General features: G+C 42.8%; 2 protein-coding genes and 1 long non-coding RNA gene across 4 annotated transcripts in view; 1 reads left to right on the forward strand and 2 right to left on the reverse strand.

Moving 5' to 3' along the window:
• Nucleotides 1–8: 8 nt before the first annotated feature.
• LOC113414921 (uncharacterized) lies at nt 9–8,884 on the reverse strand. The gene is made up of 2 exons (XM_026672042.2): nt 8,283–8,884; nt 9–5,753 (listed from the first exon to the last, which is right to left on the reverse strand). Exons 1-2 carry the CDS (start codon nt 8,637–8,639, stop codon nt 4,386–4,388), a joined length of 1,725 nt encoding a protein of 574 aa, XP_026527827.2. The 5' UTR covers nt 8,640–8,884; the 3' UTR covers nt 9–4,385.
• On the forward strand, nt 8,854–23,717 carry LOC148129834 (uncharacterized). Its single transcript, XR_015750644.1, has 4 exons — nt 8,854–9,095; nt 9,925–10,064; nt 10,533–10,606; nt 23,601–23,717. It is a non-coding gene; the product is annotated as an uncharacterized LOC148129834 (long non-coding RNA).
• Nucleotides 14,220–25,458, reverse strand: part of BEAN1 (brain expressed associated with NEDD4 1) — a 42,856-nt gene continuing 31,617 nt past the window's right edge. Inside the window, exons 2-4 of one of the 2 annotated variants that reach the window (XM_087971611.1) lie at nt 23,546–23,755; nt 22,144–22,285; nt 14,220–15,015 (exon numbers count right to left, since the gene is read on the reverse strand). In XM_087971611.1, the coding sequence (XP_087827737.1) occupies nt 14,667–15,015; nt 22,144–22,285; nt 23,546–23,755 (701 nt within the window). In that variant the 3' untranslated portion in view covers nt 14,220–14,666. Of the gene's footprint in view, nt 15,016–22,143; nt 22,286–23,545; nt 23,756–25,458 lie in introns of those variants that run through there. The other variant, XM_087971612.1, reaches the window with a different exon arrangement.

Genomic DNA, 25,458 nt, shown 5'->3' on the forward strand with positions numbered 1-25,458 from the left:
TTATTCAGTTTTGTCAAAACTCTTACAGATTTCTTCTTATTCTTAGGGTGTCCTTTCAAATCTCAGAATATTGGTAAAAAAAAAGTTCTCACCGAGCCGACACACTTTCTCTTTCAGTCTCTTCCGTTCCGGAGCTGTCCCAACTTCAGCAGCTTTGATGGCTGCCTCTCCGCCGCCGGCAAAAAGGGCTTCTCCTGAATCGACCAGGGACTTTGCAGTGTCCCTGGGATCCACAGGATGTGCCCTTCACTATCACCGTCTCTACGGGATGATTTAGGTCCGTTTGGACCGACCAGGGGCGAAGATATCGGCTGCAGTCTCAGAGCCCCGAGATTGCAAGCCGTATCGTCGTGACGTCAGCTCCGTCCTCTCTCCGGAGTACAGGCATGAGTTTTTTATCTATCTTTTACTGTTAACCTAGTTTGGAACTAAAATGTCCTTGAGATGGATAGTTTTGGGTCTGAAATAGAACATGGGTTGGAAGGTACATGTTTACACTGAAGAGAAGGTAATTTTGCTCAACTTCTTACAAAGAAGTGTAGAGTTATATTAAATGAGTGTAGAAGTTTCTATTCAACATGTTTTAGGTTCTCTTGGTTACAGTTTACTGGGGTAAGAACAGCAGATGCGATTCCAAAGTATTTATCATTCCTTTCCTTCTTCATTACAAATGCATCAAAATGCATTATTGTCTCACATTCTTAGTCCAAATAAAGAGAACTGTCAACCTGTTATTTAGCTTATTTTCCCTGAGACACGGAATTCTAAGATGGAAGAGTTGATTATGTCTTTTATTTAAATTGTAATGTTATTGGTAGAAAATTAACTGTGATTCAGTTATTCTCGAATTGAGCTGCATAGCAGTGTAAAGAAAAATACAAGCATACATTAAAAATCTTTAATATATTAGCAGTTATTGTCATCGATCTATGTCATTGGGAACACGGCAATTTTATCTGTTTTCCCATCTAATATTAAAATACGGTGATCATAAAATCTTTTCAGTCTCCATAGTTGGCGTCAGTCTGGTTGGGAAAGTGAAAGCAATTTTGAAATAACTTTTAAGATCCACAAATGATTTTGTATAGTTCTCTTTTAGGGCTGGATAGGAAAAAAGTGCACTTGGCAGTGGACTCTTCACGCAAGCCTACAGAAAGACTTGGATCTTGTATGTTCAGTCCAAACACTGAAACAGAAAATTATGCTACTCCTACAGGGTGTTCTTCCAACCTTTATGTAAAGAGGTTTTGTGTGTGTGTGTGTGTGTGTGTGTGTGTGTGTATACATCTTTGCACATGCCCTAAAGTCAATTTTGAATCCTGGATTAGCCCCTGCAGTTTTCTTGGCAAAATTTTTCAGAAATAGTTTCCCATTGCTTCCTTTCTGGGGTTAAGATAGAGTGACTGGCCCAAGGTCACCCAGCTGGCTTTGTGTGATGGCCCGAGGCATGGCACAAAGGCAACACAGTCACATAAGTAAGAAAAGTCCCTTTAATACCTCCAATGTCCAGTTACCTTCGGTTGGAGAAAAAACTCTCCCAAGAACAATCTTTAAGTGGAGGAAATTCAGTCCAAACACAAAGTACATATAAACTGTAAATAAAAATCCACACAAACCACGCTGCAGCAATTAACTGGACAGGGCAGGATAAGGAATTCCAGACTTGAAAGGCCAAGAAAACACACACAGTTGGGAAGACACCAGGAACCCAGACAAGCCTTGACAATAACAGATAACTCACAATTTGCTTCCAACAAGTTGCTGCGCGCAGCTTCCCTTTTTAAACACTGTGTTCTCAGCTGCAGCTAATGAAGGGAATCAGGGCCCTTTCCTCCCCCATAAGCCACGCAACTCACGTTGCTCCCTTCTCCGTTCCTCCCTGCGTGCCTTAGGATGAAGAGGGGGTGGGCCTGGATCTTCCTCTGAATTCCCTGTCCCTTGCTCTGCCCAGCTGGACTGTGTCCTTCCCCAGTTTGTTCCACAGCCATGCTTAGGACTGGACTAGAACTCCCAGTCTCCAGGTTTCTAGCCTGGTGCCTTAAACCACACCACCCAATTGGCTTGCTTTATTTAAGCAGCCCCAAGAAAAGATAGCTTACAATTTGGAATATGATGGTAGGGTAATGTTATAAAAAGAAGACAAATCAAGAATATATATTTGAGTAATTTTCAAGCAGAAAATATTTCACAGGCATTCTACCTTGGCTTTTTAAGCATTAACTTATAAGCAGCCCATGTTCTGAGCCTTGAACTTCAGTTCCTTGTGGCAATGAGTGAATGGCTAATTGTTCAGCTTCAGAATTGTATTTTTTACAAGTGTCCTTCTTGCAGAGATAAGAAACTGGCACCCCTTCAATTGCAAGCGTCCAAGGCTCATGTTCCCTTGAATATTGGTCATTAGCTGAAGCGGATGAGAACTGAAAGTCCAAGAAGTTCTTCAGCTCAGCCATACTGGCAGAGAAGCACAAAATGAACTGGAGTAACATGATTAGAAACAATAACCAAGAACAGGGAATCAAAATACAAATAATCCTCAACTTATAACAGTTTGTTTAGTGACCAAAGTTACAGTGGCAGTGAAAAAAGTGACTTATGACCATTTTTCACATGTAATGACCGTTGCAGCATCCCCATGGTCATGTGATCAAAATTCAGGCGCTTGGCAACTGGTTCATAGTTATGACGGTTGCAGCGTCCCAGGGTCATGTGATAAAACTTTTACAACCTTCCGACAAGCAAAGTCAATTGGGAAAGCCAGATTTGCTTAACAACGGTGTGACTGACTTAATGATTGCGGTAATTCACTTAATGGCAGTGGCAAGAAAAATCGTAAATCAGGGCAAAATTCATTCAACGTAATGTCTCACTTAGCAACATAAATTGTGGTAGTTTGAGGATTACCTGTGTCTATGGTGAGAAATGATTGAACGTTTTCCACATGCATTCCTTCACTAAATGTTGAAAATATTTCCAGGCCATTGATTATATTGGTACTTCGGTATGCATAGTATGTTGGCTGCTGGTTCATTATTACAAGACAACATTTTTGGACAGACTTGAATTCTAGTTGTCTGATCGTGGATGGGACAAAATGTTTATCCACAAAGCCTTGAAGAAGCCAAACAAATGAGAGAAGAAAATCAAAAGGAGATACAAGAAGTTTAGTATCACCCAACGTATTTGGGATCCAAATGGCTTTTCCATTTAATAACAACATACCTTCCATGCATGAATTATTTTTTCTCTCATTTTCATCTTTTTTGTTTTTACAAGACCATACTAGAATTTAAGTGCTTTCCCCTCTCAAATTTCCTGTTGAGTCCAATACGCTTTTCCTTTAAAAAAAGAAGTCATACCAACATTTTTGAATTGTTTTCTATCCAATTATTTTTGGTTATATTTCAGTATAGAAGCAGCTTGCATTACCTTTCATCTTGTCTGACCAACCTGCTATATTGCATAAAATCTTAACAGAAAGAAGTAACAATTGAACCAATCAAGAGCTAACTTGTAGCTATGCAAACCGTTTGATATTCTGTGTTTCTGGATATATTTCCTACATTAAAAGCAATCGTATTTAACATTTAAATAACATGATTCAGGTATTTATGAAACAGCCTGTTATGAACTGAGAGCATTCAGGATCCTGAAAATTCAATAACTTTTTCTTATAGAGGTAGTTCTTGTTTAGCGACTGCTTAAGGCAGTGGCCATTCACAGAGCTGAAAAAGTAACGCATTTATGAACTTCACAGGCCTGTAAAGCAAAGGAAAGTTGAAGTAAGATCAGGAATGCTGGTTTCTTTGGATGACTGCTTAACAACCAAGTTGCTGGTTCCAATTCTCATTGCTAAATGAGGACCACGTGTATATTTTAAAGTTCACAATTTACATTTCTTCGATTAAATCTGAACTGGGTGGGAAGAACAGAAAACCCTCACCAAACATTCCCGATTTGTAGTTTCTTGGTCCTAGTTCTTTATCCTGGACAACTTTCAGGCACTTAGGGACTGCATAAAAGAGGAAGAAAGGAGCACCAGCGTTCTCCCAAAGTATGTACCCTTTTCTAGCATGACCGCCAACTTTTATGCCATGAGCAGAGAGAAGGAAATCCAGATGAGACACTGGAGCTGCATACGTGGATGAGAATTCCTTTATTGGAAATAAAGGAATGTTTTCAATGTTCTCACAGTAAGATGATGCTAAACCTTTCATGAGGTTTTAGCTGAGCACATTTGAAGTCCTATGGAAACATTCCATGATCCTGTCTTGCAAGATTTTACCACTTGATGAGAAGCATGTAGACACCCCAACCGTATGACCAATCTCGCTACAATTCAGTAAATCCTGACTTGCTGTTAACTGGAGCTCTTAGGGACGTACGTTTTAATTATCTTTCTTAATAACAACATAACCTTCTAGGCTAGGTTCGTCCATATGCACCCCACGAGTATTGAAGTCTGCCAAAGAGGAATGGAGGGGATATCTTTCTCGCCTGTGTCGAATGCCTGCTGGGCTGTCACTACAGTACTGATCCTCGGTGGGAACGGGGCAGGTTAAAATTGGGACACCCAGATGTCTGCTATAACTTGGACCAGGCGTGGGATATCTGCACCCAGTGATATGACTGAAGTGATCTGATGAATAGAGGTCCACGTTGTAATTGTCTCTGCAGGAGAAGTTTGCCGAATTCATCTCAGGGTGATAATGTTCTCCAGGGACTCTGTGGCTCCTTGCAGACTCTGGCCATGCCGTTTCTTCCACAGGATACATTAACTTCTCTACGTAGTCTTCCTTGGGCTTCGGCTTCTCTACCATCAAGGCCAAGTTATTGGAGGGGTTAGGTGACTCCTGGGCCATGCTGCCTTTCAGTTCTTTGGGTTCGTCGATTGTATCTGACCCAGGAATGCTCAGGCGCTTCATCGCATCGCAGGTTTTGGATCCAATCCTCGTTTGCCGAGTCTGGTAATCACAAGGAGCTTTGCTTACCACAGTAGAATTGTTGAGGATGGCTAAAGCTTGAGGTCCACTTTCATCAGAAGGCAGATGAGGGAGGGTTTCTGCCCCGCAGGCTGGTAGGCCCAGCCTTGTTTCTGTCAGCCAGGCCTCCTCTTTGGTTGCTCTCGAAGAAGAAGAAGAAGAGGCAGAGAAGTGGAGAGGCTGTTGTCCAATGACAATGTCACTGTATTTAATCAGAAAGTCCTCGCTGTCCGTGCTTCGGATGCAGGAGTGTGTTGAGATTTCCTCTGTTTGGTTTTGGTTCCTGTTCAGCTCAGTAGTCTGTTTGGAAGCAGCTGGCTGAGCCTCTGTTGTGATGCATCGGAGCCCAAAGCTCTCGCCCTGCTCAGTTTTGCCCTGCTCCTTGAAGGCATGCTGGCTGTGACTCAAGTAGGCCATTGCAGGGTTTGGTGTCCCGTTGCTCTCTCCAACGGTGACGTCCTCTTTTGTTTGTGAGTGTTCCTGCTTTTTAGTTAGGCCAACACCAGGAAGACCATGTTTCTGGACCCTCATCTGTAGGATGTCAGCAAGGTCACTGTCTTTCATGTCCCTTGCAACTTCAAGAAGGTTTTCGCACTCAATTCTTGCAAGGAATATTTCAAATGCGGTGTTCTCCGCTTCTACCTCATTTGGTTTTCTGACCAGGGAATATTCGGTAGCAGAGGTGGCAACATAGCCGATTTCAGACAGCAGCTGTTGTACTACACTTTCTGGAAGGATGGACTTTACATAGTAGACAAAGTTTCCTGTAAAAGTCTAAAGAGAATGAGAAAATAACATCAGGAGACATCAGCATGGAGATATTACTATTCTGTGAAATTATGGGTTGAAGATCTTCCTTGTGGATACAATAAGCAGAAGAATTCAGACTTCAGGCTGACTGGCTCCAAAGAGTCATACTGACTTTAGACATCTTCCTTCCTGCTGAACCTCAGATAACAGATAACCAGAGTTGGAAGGGACCTTGTAGGTCATTTAGTCCAACCCCCCACCCAAGCGGGGAACCCTACACCATTTCTGACAAATGGCGGTCCAATCTCTTCTTGAAAGTCTCAATTGATGGCGCTCCCACAACTTCCGAGCACAAGCTGTTCCATTGGATATTCCTCTGTTATCTCTTTACCTGAGATGTAGTTAGCCAAATCTGGCCTTTAGGACATCTATCATTGGTCTGGAATCTGGCAAAATGATTAGCAGATCCTAGTATCACAAAAAGATATGGCACATTATCTCAATAGGTTTAGTGGAACTGGGGCTGCAATATTCTGGCTTTCTGAGCACTTATATGAGGTTATTGGTGTTCCAATCTTAACAAATCTGGAGGCCACCAAGTGGGCCAAATTGGGTGGGAACATTCTCCACCCAGCTTCCCTCACAGGGTTGCTATTGGGTGAATTAAATTGGAAGGTGAAGTTGATCACTTTGGATGCTATAAACCGAAAGGCAGAATTGAAAGCTGGATCTAGAACTAGAAGCAAAAAAGTATATCGCCTTGAACTTCCAAGATAAAGGATGGATCTAACCTAGGAAAAATTAAACTCCAGATGGTTTGAGAAATCAGATCAACCTGGTGCCCTCTAGATCTGCCACACTCCCACCTCGACATGGCCTAGGGTGGCTGGAGATGAGGACAGCAGGCACTGAAAACATTAGAAGGCCCCCCCCAAAGTCTGTTATAAATAATATCTGGGTGGGCTACAAATTGATGCATCTTTTGCAAATACTTCCAAAACCTTCTTCATATCTCAAAGATCATAACAGCTACAAGAACTGGATGGATGCCCAGTGATCCTGCACGGATTTCATGTTGGTGAGTAATTTTACTAATATCATTTTTAACTGTGCTTTAAGTACACTATCTAGGGCAGAAGCCCCCCAACCTTTTGGGTACCAGGAACCGGTTTTGTGGACGGAGTTTTTTTTCCCACGGATTGGAGCGGGTGTCGTTTAGTCTGCTGTCTGCAGTGGTGGATTAAGGCTCGCTGGTGCCCTAAGCACTGACAAATCTTGGTGCCCTTCCTCCTTTGTACATAATGTGCAAACGAAGCCATATTCTCAACTTTGTGGTTTCTCCCTTTGAGCCCTGGTGCCCTAAGCACATGCTTAGTCTGCATTATTAGTTAATACACCACTGGCGGTCTGCATCCCGTGTATGAGTCTTCACTTGTTTGCGCGGCCTGGTTTCTGGACCGACCCGGGAGTTGGGAACCCTTGCTCTAGAGCAGAGGTGGGCAACTATGGCCCCTTTATGACTTGTGGACTTCAACTCCCAAAATTCCTGAGCTAGCATGGCTTGCTTAGGAATTCTGGGAGTTGAAGTCCATAATTCATAAAAGGGCCATAGTTGCCCACCCCTGCTCTAGGGTCATTGCCAGTAAAGACAGGAGCGGTAAAACCTTAACCCTAATCCAGGGGTCCCCAAACTTGACAACTTTTAAGACTTGTGGACTTCAACTCCCAGAATTCTGATGATTTGGTGCAGGGGAATTCTGGGAGTTGAAGTCCACAAGTCTTAAAAGTTTGCCAAGTTTGGAGACCTCTGCCCTAACCCAATATTAAAAATTAAAGCAGCTTGAATGCTTGGCTAAAGGCTTGAACTAAGTTTAGGGAGAACCTGCCGATTCACCACGGAAGAGCTTCGGAGCCTCTCTATCAGAAACGGTGTAGAGTTTCCTACTTGGGCAGGGGGTTGGACTACATTTTTTTAGAATAGAATATAACTTCATTACGGTCTTAGACAAGCAATAGACATCACTATTTACAATATACATTAAAAAAAAATACTGACACATTATAATACATTCATAGTGGATAAAAAACATCTGTTAAGAAAATACATGTTCTCAAACAGTTAGTTGGTTTATGAGAGTGGGAGAGCCAGTAAGTATGTGTGTAAATATCATTTTCCAAAGTTTGTTCTATCTCCAAAAATGGTCACCAATTGACAGCTATAATTCTGTAACCAATGTTTTTTTCCCTAGTAGACATTGCAGCAACACAAGAGGTTGGGACTAGATGCCCTCCAAGGCCCCTTCCAACTCCGATGATCTGTTCTTTACTTCTCTCAACCCCGCCTATCTTACTTAGGATGCAAAATCGGAGGAAAGATTTTTTTTGTTTTTAAACTTTCTCCAACTCGGGTTCCTGGAGCAAAGCCCCCCCCTGCGAGAGATCCACCCCCCTCCCTCAAGACGCGAAGTGGCCCAAACCCACCGGAGATCTTCCTTCCCCTCCCTTTCCTACCCTGCCTCCTTCCTATCCTTCCTTCCCTCGCCCCCCGGCTACCTTCAGCGACTTGATCTCCTTCCTCCAGGGCGAGAGGCAAAGGTTGATGCACAGCAGCTCCAGGTAGCCGAAGGCCTGGCTCAGTTTGCGGAAGAGGGCGGCGGCGGCGGCGCTGCCGGCCTCCTCTTCCTCCTCCTTCTCCCCCCTCCGCCGGCCGCGCATCTTCCCGCAGCTCTGGGCGATGGCGCCCACGTCCCACTTGCCCGCCTGGGCCACCCGCAGGAGCCCGGCGCGGCTCTTGAGCGGCGCTTCGTTGCAAAGGCGAAGTTTGCCTTCCGCCCAGCCGGCGCGGTAGAAAGCCCGGTAGCCTTGCAAAACTTCTTCGCGCGGGGCGGCCGGAGACGGGCAGCTCCTCATCCTGACTGACCCCCCTCGACTCGGCTTCCAACTCGCGCCGCGCCTCGAGGACCAAGCAGGACGACGCGGAAGCGGAGAGGCACCCACGCGTGGCTTCCTTGGGCTGGCTGGGGGGGCGGAGGGAGGGGGGAGATAGGCTCTCGAGGGGCTGCCATTGGCCTGGCCGTGGCCTTGCCCCGCCGTGCCAGTGGCTGCCCCTGCTGTCGCTCAAGGCCAGCGGGCGTCGTTTTTCATTTCGGGGAAGTGGGCGGGGCCGCAAAGCGAAAGTGAAACCGAAGGGAGAAGGGAGGGGGGGAGGTCTGCTTTGGGTACCCGAGTTCAAAGGCAGGTTGGAAGGGATTAGCTGGCTCGCTCGAGCGCCTGGAGTTGTTCTAGACGTGCCACCATGGGTGATGGTTGCTATTACAGGTAGTCCTCGTTTTACAACGGTCCATAAACGTATTTGATTGCCTATTAGTAACATATGACTATCCCTAAGTGTTATATCTTATGATACTTGATGAATGTATTTATTTTTTCTTTATGTCCACTAAGAGCTTATGCACCAAAAACAAATTCCTTGTGTGTCCAATCACACTTGGCCAATAAAGAATTCTATTCTATTCTACATTCCATTCTACTTTCTATTCTATTCTATTCTCTCTTCTACATTCCATTCCATTCTGTCTCCTATTCTATTCTATTTCTATTCTATTTCTGTTCTATTCTATTCTATTCTGTTCTGTTCTTCCTCCCATTCTATATTCTATTCTATTCTATTCTATTCTATTCTCTCTTCTACATTCCATTCCATTCCATTCTGTCTCCTATTCCTATTCCTATTCTATTCTATTCTCTCATCCACATTCTATCCTATTCTAATTCTATTCTATTCTATTTTCCATTCTATATTCTATTCTATATTCTATTCTATTCTCTCCTCTACATTATATTCTATTCTAATTCTAATTCTATTCTCTATTCTATTCTATTTTCCATTCTATATTCTATTCTATATTCTATTCTATTCTCTCTTCCACATTCCATTCCTTTCTATTCTATTCTATTCTATTCTATTCTATTCTATTCTATTCTATTCTATTCTATTCTATTCTATTCTATTCTATTCTCTATCCTATCCTATCCTCTATCTCTATCTCTATCTCTATCTCTATCCTATCTCTATCCTATCCTATCCTATCCTATCCTATTCATTTAGTGACTGTTGCACTGAAAATGGACTTAGGACCATTTTTCACACTTAGGACCGTTGCAGCATCCCCATGGTCATGTGATTTACATTCAGATGCTTAACAACTGATTCACATTTCTGGCGGTTATGCGGCGTCCCGGGGTCATGCGATCCCCTCAGGCGACCTTCGGATGAGCAAAGCCAACGGGGAAACCCAGATTCACTTAACAACCATCTTACTAGCTGAACAACAGGTACTCCTCATCTTACAACGGTTCATAAACAGATTTGATAGCTTATTAGTAACCTATGACTATCACTAAGTGTTGTATCTTATGATTCTTGATGAATGTATTTATTTTTTCTTTATGTACACTGAGAGCATTGTTTCACTTAACAAATGTGGCAAGAAAAGTCACAAGATGGGGCGAAAGCCCCTTAACAAATGTCTCTTAGCCGCATAAATTTGGGGCTCCATTGTGGTCATAAGTTGAGGATTGCCTGTATTTTACAGACTCTGAGTTCAAGTTCCGTCTTAGCCACGGAAGCCAGCTGGGTGACTTTGGGCCAGTCAGTCATTCTCTCAGCCCAGCCCACCTCACAGGGGTGTTTGTTGTGGGGAAAATAGGAGGAGGAAGGTGTGTTGAATACATTGCCACCTTGAGTTATTTGTAAACATAAACGGTGGGATATGAATGAATGAATGTTTTGTTTTACCTCAGGTGCAGGAGACTAAACCTGGGACTGCTTGCCCTGAAGCCCACATCTGGAATAGGGCCATCGGAAGGGTGTTCAGGTAAAGCAAGCATTTTCTTTCAATCTTTATCATCATTATAGCATCATTATAGCAGAGGTGGTCTTCAGCAGGTTCTGACCAATTCTGGAGAACCGGAAGCAGAATTTTTGAGTCGTTCAGAGAACCAGCAAATACCACCCCTGACTGGTCCCGCCCCCATCTATTTTCCGCCTCTCATTGAGTCCCAGCTGATTGGCTGGGTCTTCTTTGGTTGCCCTGCACAGGAGAACGGAGCTGGAAAGCAGGTTAGTGGGGTGCAGAGGTGGCGTTCAGCAGGTTCTGACCAGTTCTGGAGAACCAGTAGCAGAAATTTTGAGTAGTCCAGAGAACCAGCAAATACCACCTCTGACTGGAGATTTTACAGTATCCTTCCTCTGCCATGCCCACCAAGCCACACCCACATAACCGATAGTAAAAAAATTTGAATCCCACCACTGCTGATTATAGTAAAGTCAACCAGTTTAAATGCAACCCCGAGCCCAACATTTGGGGAGTGGTTGTCACTATAGGCCATTCTGGGACATAAATGCTTAGAGTAGTTGATCTACTCTACCCTTCCTAGATTCATAAATGTTGTGAACATTGATTGTAAGTAAAAACAGTTACTCCCGTGAGGCCTTTGAAGATACCAGTTTCCATAACTTGGTTGTGATGGAAAGTTTTTTTAAAAAAATCAAAACATTACAGATAAACAATTCAAATGAATGAGATCGAAACATCCCGCAGATTCTCTTCTCCCCGAAGTATGTCTTTGAGTCAGGGAGGCTGTTTATAATCTTAGATTATGTAACTTGGATGCAAACCAAGGACTTAATGATGTTGGAATATTTTGGAACACCCATTCGTATTTAATAAATATAGAGCAAGCTTTTGAATCATGCAGTATTTAAGATTAGTCGCATGAATTATCCTGTATACATTTAAATGGCTAGACTATTTCTAACTCCAAAAAGGCTGTTTTAATACATGTTGTAAAAGCTTTCCATGTTTTTTTTTATTGCTCTTCTCTTTGGAATCATTATACAAATATCCATCGTTTAATTAGCAGCATGAAGAAACACAATTCTCTTTCTGCATAAAGTAATCATCACAGATGGGTGTTTTTGTTTTTGCATTTAATTGTGAACGGAACCCCATGCTTTACAATATTTAGCCTTCTATATTCAGAGGCAAATGCCACCTTTTTGCTGCTACATTTCTAAAGATTGCTAATAGACAAACAAGCAGAGCAAAACAAGCCATATTCTATTCTTGCTACAATGTACAGATAGTCCTCAGCTTGTAACGATTCATTTACCACTTGTTCAAAGTTACAAGAGAACTTATGACTGGTCCTCACACTTACAAATGTTGCAGTGTTCCCTACGGTCACAGGATCAAAATTCAAGTGCTTGACAAGTGGCATGTATATATGATAGCTGTCATGTTCCAGGGTCATGCATGATCTTCCCAGCCAGCTTCTGAAAAGCAAAGTCGACTGGAGGAAACCATATTTGCTTAACGACCATGGGATTTGCTTAGTAACTGCTGTGATTTGCTTAACCACCCTGGGAAATAAAGTCATAAAATCAGATGCGGTTCATTTTCCAACCATCTTGCTTAGCAAAAGAAACTCTGCTCTTAATTGTGGTCGTAAGTCGAGGTTTACCTGCAGAGGAAGAATGGGGCATTCATGGGAGATGAAGCGCCATGGTGTTTCTCAACTTGGCAACATTAAGATGGGGGCACTTCTGGTTATGGCTCTGGGGAATGGATGCAGTTGTTGGGAAAGGTCCAAATCAAAATCTTAAGGGAAAGTTTTATTATTCGGCACCAAAAAAGGATATTTGATCCTAGATCCGTGATGGCGAACCTATGGCATGCGTGCCACAAGTGCACGAACCTATGGCATGCACCCATGCAGAGCCATTTGTGCTGGCACGCGAGCCGCAGGCAAATTTACCTCACTGCACATGCATGCGCGTCACAGCTGATTTTTTTCAGTTGGTTTGAGGCCTTTTTTGGCCTCCCAGAGGCTTAGAAAAAGCTTCTGCAAGGCTTTTCAGGACAAATCATAGGCCCGTTTCGTCACTTCCTGTAATACCGGAAGTGACGAAACGGGCCTATAATTCGTCCTGAAAAGCCTTGCAGAAGCTTTTCCCAAGCCTCTGGGAGGCCGAAAAAGGCTTCAAACCAGCCGAAAAATCAGCTGTGAGGCACAGTGAAGGCAAGGGGGTGGGGTGGGGATTGGGCACACATGCGCAGGGGGCGTGGGGAGGGGGCACACATTGCATTCTGGGTGCTGGCACACGAGTGTGTGCGCGTTGGTGCATGCACAATTTATTGGCACAGGAACCCAAAGAGGTTAACCACTGTCCTAGATGGATCAGAGATAAGGATGATGGTAATTTGTGCTCGATAAGAAGCCATTGTAGACCTTCTACAAGTTCAGCGCAATACAGGTAGTCCTTGATTTACAAAAGTTTGTTTAGAGACTGTTCAAAGTTACAACGGAACGGGAAGAAGGGGTTTATGACCATTTTTCACACTTACGACCATTTCAGCATCCCCATGCTCATGTGATCAAAATTCAACTGGTCACAAAGGGGAAATCATAGAGACTTTGTGCGTGGGAGTTCTAGCTAGAAATGAGTGTCCTTTGTCAAAGGCCCACTTTCTTTTGAGATTACACTTTCAAAAACAAATGGGGAAGAACCAAAATGAAAGATGACCTGATTGGAAGGGTTAATGAAATACAAGGACATCAAGTTCATGCTCATTACCTTCCATGTGCCACATTTCTCCCTTTAAATCAAATTAAAATGCACCAACGGAAATATGAATTTTGGACAGAAAGTTTAGAGATTTCCGGGCTACAGAGCATGCTCCAAGGCAAGTGGACTTAGGTTGGGCAGCCCTGCTTGCCTTAAAGAACTGAATTTAGTCTGAATGGGAGAGATCAAAGGAACAGCTGGAGGAGGAGAAGCAGAACCTCCATTTTCCCCAAAGACCAAGAATGTGATTTTGTAAAAGGAGATGAAATACTTGGGTTAAAATTCTCTAATGATGTTAGGTGTTTTGTTAGGACAGAAACAACAGCCGCAGTAAAACAAGAATATAGCAGCAACCCATCAAGAACCTAAGCACAGATTTAAAATCCTAGAGTCCCAGCAAAAGAATTCCTTTGCTCCCTGCTTGCAAAACCAGAAACTACTTTCTAGAATTCAGAGTTACAGCTGAGAAAAAAAATCAGATTCCCATAAACGAACGATCTGAGATACTTCAAGAAATCTGTAGTCAGTTATTAGTTGGGAGAATCGTATTTTGGTACATCCATTGAATCTTCGTCATCGTCATTATGAACTTACTCCGTAGACCTCAAGGGCAACATGGATGGTGTCCTCCCTATTTTATTAGCTTCCCAACTCTCCTGCGAGGTAGGTCGTGTTGATAGGCAGACCGGTTGGCTTCAGGATGGCTATTTTCCCAGACCACACTGAGGTACAAACTAGCCAGCCCACATTTTAGCCTAGTGCATTTTGTAAAACCCAACCCACATTTTCCTTACAAAGAATCCCTTCCTCTGTTATTTATCTCTACCACTTACAAGCAGTGCTTTAAATATTGGTTGTACTTTTTTTTTTAAATGCATTTTATTTATTAATCAAATTTATAGAGTTGCCCCATCTCACCGAAGTTGACTCTGGGCAACTTTTCCTCCCAAGCCAGGGAAGATCCAACAAGAATTGACAGTTCCATGCCTCTGGGTGAGCAGGAGACATTTTAAAAATGCTTCGGAGTTGTCCGCCTTCCTTAGCATCGATTTTGGTGTTTTTACATTTTCAAAGTGGGAGAGAAAACAGTGCAAAAGACATTAGACAGGCCAGCTTTCCAAAGATGTTCTACTAAAGAAAGAAAACGAAACCCGTGTCTCCAAAAGCAGCCCAGCCTAGCCCTGTTCGAAGTAGAAAAAAAGAGATAAATGTTGTTGCAAGTCCACCGGCGGGTGAGTGACCACTTCATTTTGCTATGTGTCTTCGCTTTGAAGGTTTCCTTCCGATGTCCCCAGGGCGTAATTTGTTTATGCTATTCTGTCGAAAAGTGTCCGATGATAATCTGCTGAACTTTTCAGCAGAGCCCGTGAGACTTGTGGGAGAGGAACGTTCTGTTCACCCACAACAGCCTCGTACGGAGGAGCGGTTTCGGTCGGGAAGGGCGATGACGAGGCCGTGGAAGGTTGATGCAGGTCCTGTATCCTAACCAAACCCTCTGAATCCTGTCCCATTGTTGTACTGGTAGATCCCCTTTCTTCCAAGGGGTTGTTTATAGACACATCATTCTGCCGACAAGGGTCTATCAGGGAATAAGGTGGAGGATCTTCTGTTGGAAGGTAGATTTGGGCTGCTCCAGGCCCAACACACTCCTCATACCTGAAACAAAGCACAACCATGGTATATTTCCTGCATAATTCGGGCGAATCCATCAATGCAAAACAATAACATTATGAGCCACAGTAGCACAGTAGTTAGAGTGCAGTATTGGAGGCTACTTCTGCTGACTACCAGATGACTGCAATTTGACAGTTCAAATCTCATCAGGCTCAAGGTTGACTTGGCCTTCCATCCTTCCAACATGGGTAAAATGAGGACCCAAATTGTTGGGGGCAAGGTGCTGAATCTGTAAACTGCTTAGAGAGGGCTGTAAAGGACTGTGAAGTGGTATATAAGTCTAAGTGCTAATGCTGTTGCTCTTCCTTCCTTCCATCCATCCATCAATGATGAGCAGTGGTTAGAATGCAGTATTGCAGGCTAACTCTGCCTACTGCCAGCAGTTCAATCATGACCGGCTCAAGGTTGACTCAGCTTTCCATCCTTCCAAGGTCGGTAAAATGAGATTGTTCGGGACAATATGCTGAGACTGTAAACTGCTTAGAAAGGGCTGTAAAGCACTGTAAAGCAGTATGTAAGTCCTAGTGCTATAACATACAGATCTCCATTTGGAAGGGAAGTAGAAGATAATAGAATTGAAACCAACCGATATAGCAGGTGAAGCAGAAAGTTAAATATGTTTTACATTACAACACCAACTCTTTCCTGAAGTGGAGAATTCTTTTTCAAGGAACAAGAAGTTTTAAAGGAAGTTGCCATGCTTACTGTAAAGGATAGAGGGCTACTAATTAAATGCAGATCCCCCACATGACCATTAATTATATTAATTGAAATAATAAATAAATAGATTGAGCACTGATGATATGATCTACTTTGGTAATAAAACATCTGGAAGAAAACAAGCTCACAGCACCATGGACCCTTCATTTTAACCCAGAGCTACAAATATTCTCCTTTATCTGTAATAAATAATAGCATTGCTGTTTTGTGGTTTAAGTCTTCTTGGCTATATTTTTAAAATTCTGTTTTTTATTCTATTCTATAATAGAGTTTTTCCTTCTTTATATAGATAATTTATAAACTTTTTAATATTCTATTCTGTTATTCTACTTTTACTTAATGTTAATTATTTAATTATGAGTCACCCAGAGGAGATGATCTATATGTTTACTAAATAAATACACAGATAAACAAATAAGTCTGAGTCATTACACAGAGCAGCCAAATAAAGTCTGTCTGCCTAATTTTTTTTATAAAAAAAATCTCTGTGTCTGCTGTTTCTAAAATACTAACTCTAAAATAGATCTGACATGTTTCCAGTGAATTTGGGTCTCCAGGAAATCCATGAAGAGAGGGATAATTATGGACATTACTTTTGATGTACCCTTTCAAGAAAAATAGACTAGAATGGTTCCATCTGAATGCTTTGGCAGGATCCTGATTAAGGAAGAAAAAGAAAGCAAAATAATCCCAAATGAAATCTGTAGACTCGTATGAGAACCGATTACTGATACATTTAGAGAGATAATCACATTTAGTCGCAAATGAGATTTCTGTAGCTTGTACATCAAAGCAATTTAATTATTAGCATCCCAAAGGCATCTTTCATAAATTAATGTCCTAATTAGAATTGTATATAAATAGTTTTTCTGCCCTGCATAGCCATCAAAATTTAAAATGAAGAACAGCCACCCACCCAAAAATGGGACTTGGCTTCGCTTCATTGGTCAGAAGAGCAAGTTAATCGATTCTCAGAAGATTTGGTACCAGATGTTGATGTTGTGTTCAGCTGTAATGGCTGCCTCATTTGACCCCTATGCCCTTTGCCAAAACGTGTGCCCTCCAGATGACAGGGATGCTAACCCCAGAATTCCCGAAAGCCCCTTTCACCCAGTACAAACTTTATCGGACATGTGTATGGCAAGATCTTCAATTTGTATTTGATTCTGGACAAAACATTTAAAAATCTACGTGTGCTTTCCATCTCCCCATTACATACAGTTCCATTTCAAGTACTGGTTATGGTTCAGTCGAGCAAAAAAAAAACCTCAACAACCTTGCAATGGTATTAAAAATCTCAGATGCAGCTGAAGTCTGTCTAAACAAATCATTTTCTTAGAACCCTCATTAAACCTGGCTGGCTGGGGAATTCTGGGTGTTGAAGTCCACACGTCTTAAAATCGTCAAAGTTGAAAAACACATGGCTTTATATTTTCTTTTGTTAAATGTGCCTAACCGTTGTATTTTATGATTCCACCTTTAACTCTCTGGAAAGGAGCAAAACAGTAGAATAACATGAAAAGGCGTTTGTCCTCAGTGATTCTTTATACCGATTCTCGAATGTACTCTACAAATTTTATTTTTTCACACTTCTTAACCTGGGGCTAGGACAGAGCAAAACCAATGAGAACATTTGCTATCCTGACATGGTTACCCAGAGGAAAAACAACAACCTGGCATCTATCATAGGGAGTCTTCTTCAGACTTCTGCAAGCCATAAAGGGGTCATTGTAACTCATTCAGTCACATGGTTTTGTAACCCATGAACTTGGAGTAAGCCTCTTGGATCTCAGTGGGATTTACTTTTGCACTGACGTCAGCTCAACATGAAGGGTAAAGGTAACAGGTGTCCCCTGTCCAGTTGTATCTGACTCTAGTGGGAGATGTTCATCTCTGTTCCTTAGCCAAGGGAGCCAGCATTGCTTCAAAGACATTTCTGTGGTCATGTGTCCAGCATGGTTATATGCCAAAGGCTCACAAAATGCTGTTACCTTCTCACCAAAGTAGTTCTTATTTATCTATTCTCATGCTTTGGAACTGCTAGCTGGACAGGAGCTGAGGCAAGTCATGGGAGCTTACTCCATCACCTGTGTTCCAATATATTCCAATATCCATTAGTGTTCCAATATCTCAGGGGCTGCCACAAAGAAGAGGAAGTCAAGCTATTCTCCAAAGCACTTGAGGGCAGGACAAGAAGCAATGGGTGGAAATTAATCAAGGAGAGAAACAACCTAGAACTAAGGAGAAATTTCCTGACAGTTAGAACAATTAACCAGTGGAACAACTTGCCTCCAGAAGTTGTGAATGCTCCAACACTGGAAGTTTTTAAGAAGAGATTGGACAACCACATGTCTGAAATGGTCTAGGATTTCCTGCCTGAGCAGGGGATTGAACTAGAACAGTGGTCACCAACCAGTGGGCTGGGGACCACTGGTGATCTGCAAGAAAATTTTGGTGGTCCGCAGAGAAATGTCACCCCCAAAACAATCCAGGCTGTGCAGGAACACAAGGCTGTGCTGCCCATATGGCCTGTGGGAACACAAGGTTTGTGTCGCTTGCATCGTGAACAATATGAGGTAGTGAGGGGAGGGGGGAACTTGCCCCACTCACCCCACGCACCTGGCCTGGCCACCAGGCTGCACTGGCAAAGACTCATTTCTGGTGGAGTTTGGAGGGAGAAAGAAAGACTTCTGCTGCTTCAGCTGCTTTCCTTGCATGAAGCCAAAAGTTTCTCTCTCTCTCTCTCTCTCTGTCCCCTTGAGAATGGAGCTGAAGATGGCGATCCCAAATAAAGAATGATCGATCGGTAAGAAAACAGGGTGGGGAATTTTCCTGCAGACTTTTTCTTGGGATTGTCCAAGGGTCTCTGGTCTGCGGCATTTAAACTTATGTGTTTGGTGGACCTGAGGTCCAAAAAGTTGGAGACCCCTGAACTAGAAGACCTCCAACGTCCTTCCAACTCTGTTATTCTGTTCTGTTCTGCATGGCCCTCAGGTCTCAAACCCAGGCTGTCAGCTTTGCAACTGACAAGCTCAACATCTTTAACCACTGAACCACTGTGCCCCTTACAGCATGTAGGGTACCAAAGTAAATGCAGGGGGATTTGAAGAGAACTGATTGATTCAAATTCCCACCACAGATAGCAGGTTTTTATCTTTTAAGATCTACCGCTGGCTTGAAGTCCAGTCTGAAGCTCTAGAGAACTGCAATATATCAAAGTATTCAGTACACTGGACTTGGGATCCAGTGGTGTTGAATACTGCAGTGGAAAAACACCGCAATTAAAGGGAGGTGCTAAACTTTCGGTAACTCAACACGAAATGCTTAGCAACTGGAAAAGGTGGATGCAAAACCAAGGACTCATCGCTGCCCCACAGTGAAAGGGGAAGGCAAGAAGGGGGAGGTTTGGGAGAAGAGGGTGAGAAAGGCTGAAACCTGGAAGATTACTGGAGCTGGCAGTTGGCAACCCTGCCTGGAGGACAAAAATGCCAGCTGGTGGAAACAAAAGCTGTGCTTTCTAGATACTCTTATCAGTTAAGCAGATGGCCAGCTTCCCACTTAGGCTGCAGGAAGAGAAAGGTTGTAAAAAGCCCTGATTTTTTTTGGGCCTCTCGCCAGGAGTTGAATTTGCTTCCTGTAATTAAGTCAGTGGGAGAAAATCTGTATGTTTCCACCCCTTGAGAACAGCATAGTAGACTCTACAAATTACCGGAATGAAGTCCTGCTTAAATAAAAAAAGTACCTGAGAAGAAACAAGGCACCCTCACCTCTACACCAGGGAATATGAAGAGAAAGGGGGATTGACCAAGCTCCTTCTGCCAGCCTTCAAGCTGCAGGCAGGACTGGATCTAATGAAGCCAAGTCTTAAGAATCCAAGAAGAGAAGATAGAGAAATAGGTGGATGGATGGATGGATGGACAGGTGGATGATAGAGTCATACATAGACACATACATATAGATATAGATAGATAGATGTTAGATAGATAGATCTATAGATTGATAAATAGATGGATGGACGGAAGGACAGACAGACGGATGGATGATAGTCATACATGGACACATATTTATAGAGATAGATGTTAGATAGATATACTGTCCGTCCATCCATCCATTTATCGATAGACACATCCATCCATTTATCGATAGACACATATTTATAGAGATAGATTTAACTGAAGGGAAGTTAGAAAGCCATGATGAGGAAATATATATCTATCCAAAATGGCCATCCAATCATATATATCAGTGGATTGTAATATACCATATTATACCTGGCTAATCAAAATGTTGCACAAATAAACAATGACAGTCTCACCCAACATCTCGGCTCCATTCCCAATGCTGTGGTTTTGCACAATCAAACCCCATTTATGGAATCTTGTTGCAATCCCTTAAGGCCTTGTTCTTATGCTTGTGCTGCAAAAGGTCCCTCTTTTATCAGTGAGAAACCAGATGTCCATCCATTTCTTTTTTGGAAACAGGGCTTGCAAATCATTTTTCTCTGACTGTGATAAGTAAGTCTTCCATCTCTGACAGACTGATGGTCTTTTGTATCTTAGAATCTCAGAAATGTGGATAGATCACAAGAAGTCATCAAAGTAGTAGATAAAGTGTGCAGTGTTTATTTATTTGGTTAATATAGTCATCTATCTCACAGTAGGAGCTCTTGGCAACTTACAATATGCGTCTACACTTTTTATTCTTCATTTTAGTATGTATGTGTTATATCTGGAAATGGATAGGAAATCAGGCTGCTGATTCTTGTACACTTCTTACAATTTTTGGTGAAATTGTTCAGAGAAGGCACACAACAACAACAGAAAGAGTTCATAGACCAAAAGGCACTTGAGATATATGGGCCAATGGTTTTAGTATACGGCTGTTCTTAACACAATTCCTTAAATCAAGAAGCTTTAGCTGATTTTTGCAATGATGCCCAATAATTCTATCTAACATCATTTACAATTTCAGTCAAATGTCCAATAATTGCTTTTGTGCCGCTTACAAATCTGGATTAGGTTTTATCTTCCTTTTCCAGCAGCAGAATTGTGTGAATCTATGGTTTGGATAATTGACAATTCAGTGTACTTTGGGAACCCAGAACATGGCTTGATGAAGTAACCAAGTTAAGATGGGATTTGCAAATGGAGTTAATAGCCATTGTCAAACTCTGAGTTACATTAAACAAATGTTAGACATGAATTTACGAGTTAGGGTCATTAAATTGACCATCAGCAATTACCGTATTTATCGGCGTATAACACGCACAGGCGTATAACACGCATCTTCATTTTAAGGGGGAAATTTCAGGAAAAAAAATTTAAAAAATTCTGCCTGCCTGCCTTAGTTTCTGGTTGTTTGGGAGCAGCTTCGGCTGAGAATAATAACTATTCGCCTCTTTTACTCAGCCGAAGCTGTTCCGATTCAACCATTAACGAAGGCAGGCAGGCAGGCAGAACGGAGCACTGCGGGCGGGCGGACGGGGTGGGGGTGGGGGAGAGGCGACAGGAAAAGCCCCCGCTTCTTTGAAGCAGTTTCTTCCTGTGCTGGTGGAGGAGCGAGAGAGCAACTGAGAGAGCTGACCCAGAGAGAAGGACAGGCTTCGGTTGCTTCCTCCCTCCCCTTCTTTCATTTGTGTCCTTGATCCCGATCCCAGCAGCATTCACCGAAGGCTTCTTAACATTATATCGGCGTATAACACGCATACATCATTTGCCCCTATTTTCAGGGGGAAAAAAGTGCGTGTTATACGCCGATAAACACGGTAATAGGAACTTAGCAGTTTGAAAGCATGTAAATGTGAGTGGATTAAACTGATACCATTTTAGTGGGAAGGTAACAGTGATAATGATGGCTCAATGACTAAGACGCTGAGCTTGTCGATCAGAAAGGTCGGCGGTTTGGCAGTTCGAATCCCTAGCCCCGCATAATGGAGTGAGCTCCCGTTACTTGTCCCAGCTTCTGCCAACCTAGCAGTTTGAAAGCATGTAAAAATGCAAGTGGAAAAATAGGGACGACTTTGGTGGGAAGGTAACAGCGTTCCGTGTACCTTCGGCATTTAGTAATGCCGGCCACATGACCATGGAGCAGTCTTCGGACAGCGCTGGCTCTTCGGCTTTGTAACGGAGATGAGCACTGGCCCCTAGAGCCGGAAACAACTAGCATGTATGTGCGAGGGGAACAGTTACCTTTACCAGTGATTCATGCGCCTTGGCGTATAGCTGTGATGGCCACATGACCATGCAGATGTCTTCAGAAAATGCTGGCTCCCTCAGCTAGGAAACAAGAGATGAGCACCACCTCCTAGAGTCAGATGTGACTAGGCAGGGGAAACCTTTACCTTTTAAAATCTCTTTTAAAAGAATAATTAAACAATTAAAAGAGATTTACCGTGGTGGCGAGTCTGGATGTATGATGTTGGCCTGGGAAAGTGCCTCCATGTAAGAGCTAAAGTAAAATGTTGGTGGGAATTCTTCAGCGCAGCTGGATCTTAGCTCTCCGACGGAGCCACCATAGGAAAAACAGTCTGGAGCTGGGGAAAAGAAAAGTAATATTAGCACAATTCCAAAAGGTGGATTAAACAAGAATGGGAGACAAAGAGCCTTGGAAATCCTAAATCACAAATATTTAGGATGTGTCCAGGAATGCAACTGTTAGGATGAAGTGAGGGCTATAGAAAGAAAGGTTGGAAATATTTACCTCTCATATTACCGATAGTCCTTGAGTTATGACTAGTGTTGAGCCCCCACATTTCCATTGCTAAACAAGACAGTTGTTAAGGGAGTTTTGCTCCATTTTATGATCTTCCTTGTCAGTGATTAAGTCAATCACTGCAGTTGTTAAGAATTATGACCGGCTAGCAGCCAGTGGAGCTGGCGGCAGACTTGGAGTGAGGAGGTTGGGGAGGAACATGGGCCAGTCCTGTCATCTGGGGAAGGCTCTGAGGAGTGCTCTGCGTTGGAGGCAGAGATGGGAGCAGGGCCATCAGACAGTTATCAGCTGCCTTTGGAGTCAGAGATCACTGAGGCAGAAGAATAGTTGGAGCCTGTTCCCAATGTGCGCATGCGTAGAGCTGCCAGGAGAAGGGAACAATTAAGGAACAAGGGTTGATTTGGGAGTAAAGGCACAGATGGACGGTGAATGGCCCCTCCCATAGGGAATAAAAAGGAGCAAAAGGGGAGTGGAGTTTGCAGAAGACAATTAGTTCATTTAATTAGTGTGAAGATTTGATTCTTGACTCCTTGCCAAGTATTTTCTGCTACAGCGTTGTGCTTGGAAGCTATCAGCCTGGCAACTCTCCAAGGCAACTCTCCAACTCTGTGGTTGTCAATCACTCTTGAAAGACTGTTTGCTGGGACTTTGCTGGATGTGAATGAGAGGAATTCACATTAGACTAATAAAAAGGGGTTTTGTCAGGACGAGGAGGCGGCTTCGTGATTTTTGTGAAGCCTGGGTCAGAACAATAAGTTAGTTACATGGTTGTTGAGTGAATCTGGCTTTTCCATTGACTTCGTTTGTCAGAAGGTCGCAAAAGGTGATGACAAAGCCCAGGACGTGGCAACCGTCACAAATATGAATCAGTGGCCAAGCGGCCGAATTTTGATCACGTGACCATTGAGATGCTGCAACAGTTGTAAGTGTGAAAACCGGTCATAAGCCACTTTTCTTCAATGCCGTTGCGACTTTGAATGATCACTAAACAAATGGTTGTAAGTCAGGGACTACCTTTTTCGAATTCCTAATTTTGAGGGTACTGTTAGAAAAAAAAAATATATATAGAAGACGCTCTTACTGTAGCTGGCATCGCTCCACAGCTGCAGATGTCGAAAGCAATGATTCTTTCGCAGGCTGCCAATCAGGATGGCCACACAGGATAGAAAGAGGACTACGCCAATGACTACCCCAGCCACAAGCACGGACGAATCCAGCATAATAATGTCTCGGCTGGTTTCTGCGTAGTGAGTAATCTCGCTGAGGAAGCTGCTACGGTTCAGTTGGATCTCTATGTAACAATGAGACAGAAAGGGACCCGGTGAGAAGGGAAGGGAAGGGAAGGGGAGGGAAGAGAAGAGTTGGAAGGGACCTTGGAGGTCTTCTAGTCCAACCCACTGCTTAGGCAGGAAACCCGACACCACTTCAGACAAGGGACGCGCATAAGTGCACAATCGTGCCTACCGTCCCTGTCCTTTTGTCCCCATTTATTCATACCTATTTCCTGTATTCTTACTCATGTTTATACTTGAGGCAAAAAAAATCTATTGTATAATCTATTAGCCCTAACCCTAATCCTATTATCTTGTAAGCGATTGACAAATCAAATCAAATCAATAAATAAATGGTTATCCAATCTCTTCTTAAAAACTTCCAATGTCGGAGCATTTACAATTTCTGGAGTTCTACTGATTAATTGTTCTAACTGTCAGGAAATTTCTCCTTAGTTCTAAGTTGCTTCTCTCCTTGATTACTTTCCATCAGTGGTGGGATTCAATATTTTTTTACTATCGGTTCTGTGGGCATGGATTGGTAGGCGTGGCAGGGGAAGGATACTGTAAAATCTCCAGTCAGAGGTGGTATTTGCCGGTTCACCAAACTACTCAAAATTTCTGCTGTCGGTTTTCCAGAACTGGTCAGAACCTGCTGAATACCCACCTCTGGTTTCCACCCATTGCTTCTTGTCCTGCCCTTCAGATGCTATGGAGAATAGCTTGACTCCCTCTTCTTTGGGGCAGCCCCTGAGATATTGGAACACTGCTACCATGTCTCCCCTAGTCCTTCTTTTCATCAAACTAGATATACCAATTCCTGGTTGACGAGATCTTATGAAACAGCCAGTTTTGTATATTTTACCCTGTTTCTCCAACAATACGGCCTCCCCCAATAGGAAATCCCAGCATGTTTTATAGGCATGAAATGAAATTAAGCCCCTCCCCCCAAATTAAGGCCTATATTAAAACATGCGAAATGGGGGGGGGGATGGCAGGGTGTGTGTGTGTTGCCATTAGGAAGTACTTTTGTTGCACACCCGGATATGGTGCTGCCTGCGTTGACCCCGATACAAAGTGCCCCACCAACGCCGAGGTCAACATCCAAGCCGTTGCTGCCCGCCCGCCCAAAGATGCAAGGGGGGGGAAAAATTAAGTCACCTCCGAAAAGACGGCCTAGCCGTTTTTGGGGGGCTCAAAAAAAAAATAAGACCCATCCTTATAATAAGGAACCCATCCTTATTATATGAGAAACACGTTATTTATACATTTTTTCTTTAATCAACGTAAGTACTTATTAGAACAGTGTATTGTCTGACTCACTTTTGGAAATGCAATCAGATACCAGGCTCTTACTATCCCATTTGGTGGACACGCTCAAAAGCAAAAAAAATTCGGGATGAAAATACATACGTGGCTAGAAAAAATGGTAAAGCAACATATGGACTTAAAACCAGAAATGTTTTTGTTAAGTGTAATACCAGAAAATTATAATAAAGGGAATATATATTTAATACTACATGTGTTGACAGCAGTGAGAATTGTATTTGCACGATACTGGAAGAATGAGGATACCCCCAAAGATGAGAATATAATTAAAAATATATTAGATTGTGCAGAGATGGATAAATTGACATTAAAAATAAAGGACAAGGAAGAAACAGAATGTTTTTTAACATGGGACTTGTTTTATCAGTGGTTAGATAATAGAAGTAGAGATTAG

This window comes from Notechis scutatus, chromosome 9 (genome assembly GCF_049901735.1).
Source record: "Notechis scutatus isolate UNSWTSFEM ecotype Mainland chromosome 9, rNotScu1.2, whole genome shotgun sequence".
In the NCBI taxonomy this organism is placed as follows: Eukaryota; Metazoa; Chordata; class Lepidosauria; order Squamata; family Elapidae; genus Notechis; species Notechis scutatus.

Bases quoted from the DNA above. Each gene is read 5' to 3' on its own strand.
- LOC113414921 (XM_026672042.2), bottom strand. From the start codon at position 8,639: ATGAGGAGCTGCCCGTCTCCGGCCGCCCCGCGCGAAGAAGTTTTGCAA. The intron at 5,754-8,282 runs GTAGCCGGGGGG...CATTCTCTTTAG, and splicing joins AGGAGATCAAGTCGCTGAAG to ACTTTTACAGGAAACTTTGT.